The sequence below is a fragment of the Lissotriton vulgaris genome, chromosome 8, assembly GCF_964263255.1.
Source record: "Lissotriton vulgaris chromosome 8, aLisVul1.2, whole genome shotgun sequence".
Lineage (NCBI taxonomy): Eukaryota > Metazoa > Chordata > Amphibia > Caudata > Salamandridae > Lissotriton > Lissotriton vulgaris.
The window spans coordinates 1,580,111,490-1,580,123,645 of NC_141696.1; the positions used below are offsets into that span (position 1 = coordinate 1,580,111,490).

Genomic DNA, 12,156 nt, shown 5'->3' on the forward strand with positions numbered 1-12,156 from the left:
TGATTTTCTCCTGGCTCCAGCACATATGTGTTTGGCGAACTTGAGGGCGGATTTGGCGTCAGTGAAGAAGTGAGAGACGTTTTCGTGCTGAACCTTCAGCTTTGCCGGGTATAGGAGAGAGTAGGGCACTCCAGCTTGCAGTAAGATCTTCTTTGCAGGTAGAAATTCTTTACGGGCCGCCTGCACCAGGGGGGTGAAATCCGGGTAGAAAGAAACGTGATTTCCCTGATGCAAGATTTTACCTTTTTCTCTCGCCAAGCGTAGAATGACATCTCTATCCTGGTAATTGAGCAGTTTAGCCAGAATTGGGCGCGGTGGGGCGCCCACCGGAGGTTTTTTTCCAAGGGACCTGTGCGCCCTCTCCACCGTGAAAACCGGGGACAGATCCGGATCGAACAGTTCATGGAGGAGGTTTGACACAAACAATTCCATTTTCCCCATGTTCGTAGTTTCTGGAATGCCCGTAATGCGAACGTTGGATCTTCTGGAGCGCGCTTCTAAATCGTCCGACTTGGCGCGCAGGTTGTCAATTTCCCGCTCCAGCGTCGTGATGTGTTTCTTGGCCTGTTGCTGGAATTCACAACATTCCGTCTGTCTATTCTCAAGACAGTCCAGCCTCTTCTCGTGAGTGTCCACCTTCGTCTTCACGGTTTCGAGCTGCGCCGCCATATTGTCAAGCTTGGCATCTATGCTCTTTAAGCTGGTTCTCACCTCCATGATGAGGGCCCCAAAATCAATGTCCGGGGCATCACTCCGCGCCGACGCCGCGCCTCCATCCGATTCCACCGCCGTGGTCTTTGGTGGTTTTCTATTGTCAAAACTCAGTTTAGGTTGCTTGATGTCGTTTTTCCCCATTCTCACGGTTAGAGAGTCCTCCGGTAATGTAATGGGGCAGCACCCCACCGCGCCACAGCCACCAAGTGCCCCGCTAGCCTGCGGTTTCTCAGGCGTTACCAGTGCGCGCTAGATGTATCTATGGTAGCTCAGTGGGCAACGTAATCCGCTTCATGGACTGCTCCCGGTGTCCAGCGGGGGACGCAGGCCGCCGCTCGCGGCCAGGGCCACCACGTGGTTCAAAATGGCGGGCGCCTGTAGTGCATGTGGGGATCGCCCCGTACCGTCAATGGAGTGCAACTCGCAGGTCTCTGGGGTTCAGCGCGGCATGATGTCCCTCCAATCGCGTGATATCGAGCCCCAGCAGGTTACATAGCAGTGGAAGGGCTCGGCGTCCCCACTCAACGGTATGTCTCACTACCTTTTTGAAGCAGTCCAGGTTCCGCTGCAGCGCTCGCTCACCTCCGCTCCCGCTGCCGCGATGCCGCAGTCGGTGCCAGTGCGTCTCCTCTGTCCCGCGCCGGGCTCTACCAATGCCAGTGCCGCCCCGGCGGCCGCAGGAGCGCCACTCAGCGGCGCGGCGGTTCGATCTCAGCCGCGCCGGTACCAGCGACCCCCTCGTAGACTCGCGCCAGGCGGAATCAGCATCGGCTTCAGTGGGGGAGCCGCCGCAAACCACCACCAGCAGTGACTATGGCAGCGGCTCGTCTGTTCGTCCGCAGTATGGACTCGAGTGGCTGGGGCCTCTGCAGCCGCGGCGCACAGTGTCACCCGGCTCTCGACAACAGGCACTTCCGGTCGGGGATCAGATCTGCCCGCCGGCCGGCGAGAACGGAGGCTAGTCTCACCGCCCGCTATAGCCGCCGCCGCGCTCCAAACTTGGGCAGGAGGAGCACCCGGGTCCAAGGAGCAGAACCCCAGAGGAGTGAGGGTCCGCAGTCGCCAGGAACAGGATTATTTAAGGATTAATCGTAGCAGCCGGCGGAGCTCACTCAGAGAGCGGCCATCTCGCTGCTCGGCTAGCCACGCCCCCCACTGCTTGCCGTCTGAGCAAGATTCACTTTTCATTTTAAAAGAAATTGTTACAGGATGTTTTTGCATTTTAACTTTTAATGATCTTGTACGTACTTATGAATTTAGTAAGTACTGTGAAAACTGAACAGTTAGGTCTCTGTATATACCTTGTAGTTAAATTATATATAGAATTTTAAGACACTGTATAGTGAAGTTAAAGTTTTAGAGTATTTGACAGTACAGTTCGACCCAAACTGTCTTATCAGTGTTCCATTGCAATGGTGAAATTGTTCTAATATTCGCATACTTGCACATTTAGTTTTAGTCAGCTGATTGTATCTCGTATTGCTTAACAAAATTGATGAATTTATGGTTTAATATTTATTTTATTTTGTTACTGTTTTTATAGCACTGGATGATTTGTTAAATCAGAACCTTTTTATTTGTATATTTTTATGCAGAACTCTTAGGAGCTCGAAATCCTAATACAATATTTGATTGAAGTGAATTGTGTAGCTCTCAAAACAAAAAGCAAGGAAAGCTCTTCTTATGCAAATATCTGTGTTCTTAAAAGAGAAGAGAGAAATTTTAGATGATTCAAACAATCTGGAGATTTGCGCAACCATAATTGTTTATTGTAAGGCACAACAGGACTCGTGAATCGAAAGGTGAAAGCTTGTGGGCTGACAGACATTGTTAGCCACAAGTGTCCCAGTAAGTCAAATTGCGCGGGCAGGATGTGTTTCACTTTACAACTGGATGACTTACCAAATATGCACTCAAAGTACAGTATAGGTCACTAGCCAAGCACGCTACTAGCCTCGGGTAGGGCATGTACTGAGGATTTGCACAGATGACAAAGCATGCAAGGCACTTTTCCAGCTCACCTTTGTGTGTTTCTGTTTTTTGTTTGGTCCTGGTTAGCATAGCTGTAGATCCTTTTAACTAATTTGCTGGCTCCCAACAGTTCCTCATCTGCAGGCAGGGAACAGTAACTTTAGCTGGTCCTCGTGTCCCATCAGGCTTGGTTTGTTCTTTAATGAGAGCAGTAAAAGAGTCTTGAGCTGCTGTCAAACAGACTCCTTCTCGAAGTCTAAAGTGTCCCCAAGTAGTGGTTGAGAGGGCCAAAGTCGAAGACACTAACAATAAGCTAGTGTCATATCAAAGTTCATCACTTATTCAGATTTTGACCTGTAAAGCAATCGGAGCAGTAGTCGGTGGGTGGGCTTCTTCACAAGATTTCTTACTCGGAGAGAAAAGAATGGACTGGTGGTCAATCCTCACTTGGGCATCAGCAGATCAAGTGGGGTGTTCTTCGGGGGTTGCAGAGACTGTTGCTCGACATAGGAGAAGGCTAAAAGAGGATTCTAACACACTCCCCACCAGGTGAACAATGTAACAAGGTCTCCAAGCAATAGGCCACGGTGACGGATACAAGTAAACGATCACGTTCACAAAGACTGATCCTAGTAAAGTAAACCATGGTTTTGTGTTGCAGTCATCTTGTTTATGTCAAATTACACAATCTTTACAATCTTTGCCGCACATTTAAAAAATATCAAAAGTCCCTCATCGCTTACAAAGGGGAAGTCCTTTAAGAAGGCATTGAATACATTTTTGCCGCAGAAGGCTAAATGCCCCATGAGGTGTGTAGGTAAAAAAGCACGTGACCATCAATACCTATTAATTGCCAACAACGATCAGTCTACTGCCATACCTGGTGACGAGAGTGCTACTTAGTAGGATTGGGACACATTGTATGTAGCACCAATGCAGCAGAGTGTAGTCCTCTGCTGAGGAGAAAGGAATATCATGGAGCTAGTCTTCCAAGCATCACAAATCTGTGAGTCATTGTAGGGCAAAAAAAGAAGGGAACCCAGGATGACAGAAATGGTTCAGTTGTGGTACAACTGTCTGCACAAGCGGGCACCTTTGTCGCTTTCTGGTATGGTCATTTTGCCGACATACATGCTTTCCTGGTTGCTGTGTCCTTGCGTTGTAATTCATTTGTTCCTCAATTTTGCTTTTTTTGTAGAATAACAATTGTAATTGACCATATACCCCCTTTTTAAACTCAACACTGTAAGCTTGTCTGTGCTCTTCGATACTGCACTCTCAGAAGAACCTTAAATAACTGAGCATAAAGTCTTTTGACGGTTAAGCAAGTTTTGAGACTTTGTAGTTGTGGAAAATTAAGACAACTGTATGTAAGTCTTGCTTGATGTTGGCTCTGACCCACAATACTGTTAGTTTGTGCAGATTCACAAATTATGACTTGCATGGTCTCACTATGAATATAATGACTGATTTATTTCTGTCAAGAAGCCAGCACAAAAGTGATGGGAGGAACGCTTGATTTTATCCCGACCACTAGTAATCCCTCTGAGTCCCATTCCAGACCATTGTTTTTATCTTGACAGGGCCAGTAGGAAACAGGTCTGATTTGACTCTCTCCCCTTTATTTTTGTTTAATTCATTTATTTGTTATTTTTTCTCTTTATTACTTGGATTGAATATTGTTTTTGCATCGTTTTGGGGGTGGATTTTTTATTATGTGCTATTTGTTGTATTAGTTAAATGCCAGCTGTTTTTAAAAATAATTTTTATTGTACATCAGTATTGCCTGATAATTGCTGGCATATACTATAGGTGATTCATATATTGATAATGTGTCTGTGTACACGTTATTAAAGCGTTTTGCACTTCCGTGGTACTGATTTAAATATAGAATATGAGTAGGGAATTATATCTGTTTATTGATTGAGATGATACTTGTTATTATATGTTTTTCAGTGTAGAAATTTGCTGTCCCAATGGGAATTTCTTTTTTATTACCAACATGGAAAGTTGCCAGGCAGCTCCCTGCTGCGTTTTTGTTGTCTAAATACTGCCGTTCCCTGTCAGACGTCCCACCCTTTACCCAAACCGACCTGCTGCTCACGGTGCGACAGCTACCACAGGCCGCTGCGCCACAGTCTTAAAACAATACTCCTCAATGTGCTCTTGTAGCCATCCTCAGACACCAGATACCTTGCTGATTCCTGATGGGCATAGCCTGAGGCCTCTGGTGCAGCAAGTGTGGACCCAAAACTGAATATACCCCTCCTAAAACTGGACAATTAGGTGAATTTTTGAATTAATCTTAGCCACTGGTAAGCACTTTGGGTGACATTCCATTCCACCGCTTCGTTTCTCATCTATGCCATTACAGGCATATCAGTGTGGCCCAATCCACAAGGGACAGTCAAGACTGAACTGTCAAGTAAGGTCCCTTTAAGCAGGAAGGCAAGGACCTCCATAGCAGTTTTGGTCATATCGGGCTCTTTAAGTAAGGCACAGCTTTACTCTGAGGGATAACGCCAGAGTTACCAGCTTTTTTTCCTGGCAGAAATGTACATTTACATATGTGAAAATTGATTTGCTTGGATTTAACATGGAGTTCATATACATTTACCAAACTGTGCCTCAGAAGCTTGAACAGCCACGGCATGCCAGATATACTGCTGAAAGTCTTTGTGAATTTCAAAACGGACAGAAATAAACTTCAAACATAGGCATAGGTTTACTGGAGCACTTTTCTAACTTTAAGAACTTGGCTCGATGAGTCTACATGCTGTTGTAAACTTGCTGCAGGTGATGTTATGCATTCGATTGCGAATGGAAATCACTTCCTCTGCACATTTCAATAGCTGTATTGTCTTCAGAAGACCTACAACCCTTGTATCACTAAAACCTCAATTTGGTTTATTCCCCCGCGTATGTTCATTTTGATGCTCAACTTGCTTCCCCTGGTCATACTGATTTCACATGTTTACCATGTTCTTCTTTTATCGGTAGTATCATGTCACAGCCTCCTCTTGAATCCTAATTCACTGTCTTGTGAGTGTGACACAATTTTCCCCTTGTCAGCCGTAGAGAAGAAGGAGAAGGAGGTGGAGCTGCTGAGGATGGACTGTGAGCACTTCCGATCCCGCCTGGACGCGGCACAGGCAGAATGCATGAAGGAGAAGAAGGTACTTTTGTAGTTGCCTTTGAAGCCTGTTGACTGTTGAGGATTGGACAGATAGAAGGGAGGGATATGGAATCATGCAGACTAAGCTGGTAATTCCAATTCATTGTGAAAAATTGTATTTAACAATTGTGGTGCCACATGAGTTGATTCTCTGATCGTTGCACTTCGGTGAGTACGCAGTGAGATCGAAGAGGAGCTGGCAGCTAAGGTATGTTTATGTATAAATGAAACTGAAATTGATCATAATGGTGATAACGCGGAAGAAGTTTAAAAGATGTGGCTTGATCAAGAAAAAAGGGTTTAGAAGGCTTCAGATTCTGACCCAGTCTTACATCCTCAACAATGACCAATAACAAAGGTTCTGGTATGTCCGTTTGTCTCCTGTCTGCCCAGATCCCAAAACCTGTTATGACATCACTCACCAGTTGGCTCTTTAAAGTAGCGAGTAGAACAGCATGCGTCCAGGTTACAGTAATCCTAGAGAGAAAATATGACTAGGGATGATATGATTATAACCATAGTGATACTGCATAAGACAGTGCTGAGCAGTGCTGTCTTGGTGCTGAGACGGGCCTTGGTAAGGCTGTATGTGAGGATGTAAATGTTACAGTCGATGTTGAACGTCGGTGTCCGCAGTCTGGAACTCCCAGAGGGATCAGCTTGAAAGAACCTTTGTCTGGGTTGGTTCTTTTGGGCGCGTCAAGGCCCTTGGAACCAAAAAGATGGCACAGACTCTGGCACTTTCAAGCTGGCACAGCTTGCAGTGCCAGACTACCCGACAGGTCAATCCAACACTGGTCATAGTCAGATTATAACACAAAACTGAAACCTGTGTTTTTAGCATCTCACCCACAGGAGCTTGCTGGGGCATATCTGACCGGGGGTTATGCTAAAAATAGAACCCCTTTTCTTGTGTTTTCTAGAGTTTTGCTGTACACTTTCTTAACTTGGTTTTACGGCTAATTTATAACTTGTGAACCCTGGAGGCCAGAGTTCTACACCTGTATTTTCCAGTAAAGCAGACTATATGATTCTGAGTAAATAACCATGACCTGATTTAAAGTTTGGTAGACAGGTTGCTCCTAATAGATATCCTCTCCTGCGTATTACACCCGCTATAGGACTTAATTCACGTATAGTAAGGCTACGTGATATTCATCACATTTGTGACAGAATAATTTTGCCAAATTCTAAATCATGCCCTCAATCTCACAAGGCCTTAGTGCCCTAATGTGCCAAGATCTTTAAGGCTTGGAAACAGAATACCCCCCAGAAATAAGTTTGTGCTGTGCATCTGCATCCTGACAGCCGGAAGCGTGTCCAGCTACGCTACCAAGAAAACCATCATTCGGCAAGTACAGGCCAGTTTTGCCTTTCCCCCTCAAAGTCGGCAACAGGTATAGCATCTGGAAGAGCCCTACTGCTGTCCGGGTTGATAAAGAGCAGACCCTGACCAGGAGAATTAACAGCAAGGCCCACCCAACTAAATTTTGTTTGGTGGTCGCCTTGATGAAGTAAGCTGTCTTGGCGATGTGTGTCAGGAACATCAACACCATATACATCACTTGTGATCAGATTAGACGAGAAATCATCACAGTTGCTCATCAAGGTAGCTGGACATAGACAATAGGTGTAGTTATAGTTTCTCACATTTTAGTTAATCAGAACATTATATCTTGAATTTTGATTTCATGTAATCAATATTGAATGCAGATTTATGTAAGATTCTATATTGTGAGATGAAAGCAGAAATGTTGAGTATCTGATATATCTTTCCTAAACCAAGATGATACTCACTAAATGAAGCTCTCATGTCAAGCGAGAACAAATGTTTACTAAAGTGTGGCAGCCATCTTTGATCTCCAGTACATCAAGGCGCTTACCTGGAAAACTCTCTTCTCAGTGGCCACATTGTTGTCTGTTTGAACAATGAACCGATCTACACCTATCCGGTGGGACTCTCATGTTGGAGTACCACCATCAGCTTTGAATGGACTTGGAAATATTTCTGAAAGGCGGTGTTGCTTTTGATAGACTATTGAACTAGGGTTATGCTCTTGACTTGGAGTGACAGTGTCTCATCCCTTTTAAAGACTTTGGACTTCGTATTTGTTTTGGCTTTCAGAATATTTTGCCAACTGCATTCAATACTATTGAAGGTAGCCGAAGGCATGGTCTGCAAACATATATCATTACACTCAGAGGTGTTCGACCGTAGACTGTTATTTCCCATTCTGTATTGCAGGCGAACCATTTGTATTCACAAGCCCCTGTATCTGGAGTGTTACAGAACTCTAAAAGGTATATCATACACTGTATGTTAGGTAGTTTAGGAGAATTAATAATAGAGTTGTTTGTTTACTGTCTGCAGGACTGGAATGCAAGAGACAAATCGATACCAGGTGCAAGATAGGGTGCTACGCAGTCGTGTGTTTCTCCACACTACCCTAAACCACCGCCACCTTCATTTTCGGTAGTGGCTTTTAGCCTTTATTGTTGTACAAAGTGGGCAATATAGGGCAGAATCATAGTCAGCCAATCCTCCAATAGAACCGTTATTCTGACAATATGATAATCTCATAAATAGCTGACCAGGAGTGACCTAAGAAATTTAACATCTGCAGCTTGGAACTCCAGAGGATTGCCAGTGAACCACTCCGTACTATTTTTCACCTTGTGCGAGTTGGTCTCTGCTCATTTTCATTTTGCTAGCACACAGTTGCTCCTTCTCACCTTAGGCATTAGGATAATATTCTCCTTGGCACCGCTGGAGACCCCTTGACAGGGAAAGGTTCAAAGGGAATTCTGTTAGTGTGCATAATTCCGGCTTGGAGTGGCGCTGGTATCTGCTTCACTTGAAGCCAGAAAGGGTTTCCTCAGTCCTGAATGTATAGTCCTAGCCTTTCCAGACTAGGCAGATTAGATTTCTGCCTCTGGACATCTTCCTCTCCTGGTTGGAAGATCTCCTTGTTGTCTAGTTCATATTTCCCTAAATAGGTTCTGCGCTTTTGGATAACGTACGCTATAGGTTTGGCATAGGACTGAGTCAGTATGTCCCTATCGCGTATGCTAACCTTGTTTACTGTGTATCAGCTAGCTCACAGGGCCGCTAGAAACTTCTGGAGGCAAGAAGGGAATAGCTTCTGGCAACCACAGAACACGACAACCCTGATCCCTCTTAATCGAGGAAACACTAGATAACGTTTTGCTCAGCTAATCGTGCCTGCTTAGGTTTCTCAGATTTACACAGAAATAACAGACGGGCGTTTCAATAAGTATTTGTTAAACAGTCAGTTTTCTCATGTAAGAGATATAAGCTGTTACAATCGTTAGACAGTATGCGAGATAAAGAATGAACAGAGTTACAAGCAATAAGAAATAGTATCGCTCTAGCATAGTTCAATACTTATGAATACAATTGTATACTGTAACGTGGGTTGATTGATGGGCCGGACACTCGTTATCTTAGGATAAGGTTTTATTAGTGATAGAGTCTTTCTAGTGCGGGAAGACAGTCTTTTCTTGGTGAACTCCGCCGGTATTACTGGGGAGGGTTCCTCTTCCTCGTCCTCGGTCTCCACTGTGCCTTTTCTCCGATGATTCCTCTCAGGGGAGTGGCTGAATGGAAAAGAGAAAGAGAGGAAGCTGTCAGGTCTCTGGGTCGCATATAGGGGTCACCAAGGGGAACCAGGTGTGAAGGACACCGGTGCTAGTGCTGTACACAATTTCAGGGGGTGTGATGTGGTGAGGATGGCGTGTCAGGAAAGGTAGGGGTTGGACGAGGGAAACAGAGGGAGAAGGGCTTATTTACACTATGCACACGCTACCGATTAAGGAGGAGAGTTGACCATCCTCCCAACCCAGCTTGTAATACCCGCCCGTACCTGCTTCAACCACACTCCTCCCTCGGGAGTGTGGCACGGGGCTTCGTGGGGACGTTGGCCTCCTGGCTCGCCTTCCTGCTCCTCAGCTGGGCTCCGTTCGCCTTCCTGCTCCTCAGCTGTGCTTCGTTCTCCACTCTCCCCTCTCCGCTCGTACCGCCATTCTCCGAACTCCGGGGTGTCGTCACACGCCGGCTCCTTCTCTTCCGGTCTCTTCACCAACCGGGCGCAGTGACGTCACGAGTGGGCGTGTCCTCGTCGTCCACATACGCCCAGTTAAAGGCGCCGTCCTCTTTAGCGTTCGCGTCGTCTTCCGTGAATGGCCACGACGAGCAGTCACCCTGAGGGGAAGGAGTGGAAGGATTGTCAACGACCCACCAATCTTCCTTTGGGGTCCACGTCTCCTCCCACCGACCCTCCTCCTCGTTACATATACATAAAAACATATTGCTAAAATATGAGTACTCATGGAATGATCCCTAACTAGATCTACCCAAATGTATCGGTACACAGTCAAAATATCGAATCTTTAATTTCGACTTACACTTATATCGAGTTGCTAATATCGAAGGGACAGAATATCGATGTCCAGAATATCGATGGCCAGAATATCGACCGTAAGGTAAGTAACATCGAAATTACTTATATCGATAGCATATATATCGATGTAAGTAATTTCGATTTACTAATATGTGTTAGAAATTTTAGTTAAGTATTTAAATTAATTGTTATAATATGTGTTTAATATGTTTTTATAAATAAAAAAAATATAAAAATAAATTATATGTTTTACTACCAGAGCGGGTTGTGGGTTTTTAGGGGAAGAGGGTGGGAAGTAATTTATTTGTAATTAAATAATTATTTTTTAATGATTAATTTATTTTGCAATTAAATATTAATTGGCAATGAATTATTTTAATTGATTAATTGATTAATTAATTGATAATTTATGTATATTTTTAACTAAATTATATGTTTTACTACTGGAGCGGGTTGTGCGTTTATAGGGGAATAGGGTGGGAAGTAATTGATTTGTAATTAAATCAGTATTTTTTAATGATTTATTTTGCAATTAAATATTAATTGGCAATGATTTATTTTAATTGATTAATTGAATAATTAATTGATAATTTATGTATATTTTTAAGTAAATTATATGTTTTACTACTGGAGCGGGTTGTGGATTTATAGGGGAATAGGGTGGGAAGTAATTTAATTGTAATATTAATTAATTTTGGGTAAAGGAGTATTTTTAGGGTTCAGGGTCAGTTTTCAGTTCTTGGGTAAAGGGGTATTTTTAGGGTTCAGGGTCAGTTTTCAGTTTTTGGGTAAAGGGGTATTTTTAGGGTTCAGGGTCAGTTTTCAGTTTTTGGGTAAAGGGGTATTTTTAGGGTTCAGGGTCAGTTTTCAGTTTTTGGGTAAAGGGGTATTTTTAGGGTTCAGGGTCAGTTTTCAGTTTTTGGGTAAAGGGGTATTTTTAGGGTTCAGGGTCAGTTTTCAGTTTTTGGGTAAAGGTATTTTTAGGGTTCAGGGTCAGTTTTCAGTTTTTGGGTAAAGGGGTATTTTTAGGGTTCAGGGTCAGTTTTGGGTTTTTGGGTAAAGGGGTATTTTTAGGGTTCAGGGTCAGTTTTCAGTTCTTGGGTAAAGGGATATTTTTTGGGTTCAGGGTCAGTTTTCCCTACTGTTGCACCCACTGGAGTGGGAATAGTAATTATTGTTAAGTAAGTATATATTATATATGATTTGTTAATATTTTTTTATTAAATATGTATTATTTTTTTTTTACCATTATTAAATATATTTAAATATGTTTAAGTAATTTATAAGTATTATTTACAGTATTTATCATGTTATTTTAAACCAAAAAAACCCGATATATTTGACAACGATATTTTTAACATCGATATTATTTTTTTGATATTTTGGTACTTACCATGTTGTACATAGGGCGTCGATATTCTTGCAATCGATATAATTACGCCGATATTTGTGTAGGTCGAAATTCTGTCTGTCGAAATTCTGTCACAGATCCAGTATCTAATGTAGGACAAGGAGAGAAGTAGGTGAAGTATTCCCCTAGGATGGTATGCTATAGTACGGCTTGATATAGTTTGCTATGCCAAGAATTCCTCTAGGTTCTAGTCAGCTCCATACCTGAGAATGGGAGAGTTGTGGAATCTCTGTCCTGATCTCAAATTCTGACACCCCGCGAAGGAAGTTAGAACACTGCGAGCTGGAGTCTCTGCAGACTGGATGACAGCATCTCTGGTCAATGAGTCAGGCCGGGAAACACGGGCTCCTCTGGAATAGAGATCTGCTCTAGTTTGAATGCGCAAAGGGAGGTATATTTATACCCAAAAGGTGCTATGGTTAGGTAGCATTAACGTAATGCTGTACAAAGGAAGACGTCAGGAA

General features: G+C 43.6%; 1 protein-coding gene across 1 annotated transcript in view; it reads left to right on the forward strand.

Annotated features, from left to right (window-relative positions):
• The window catches only part of HSF2BP (heat shock transcription factor 2 binding protein), a 312,850-nt gene that overhangs the window by 9,931 nt on the left and 290,763 nt on the right, over nucleotides 1-12,156 (forward strand). Inside the window, exon 2 of the mRNA XM_086933565.1 lies at nucleotides 5,758-5,861. Within this exon, the coding sequence (XP_086789691.1) occupies nucleotides 5,758-5,861 (104 nt within the window). The remainder of the gene's footprint in view (nucleotides 1-5,757; nucleotides 5,862-12,156) is intronic.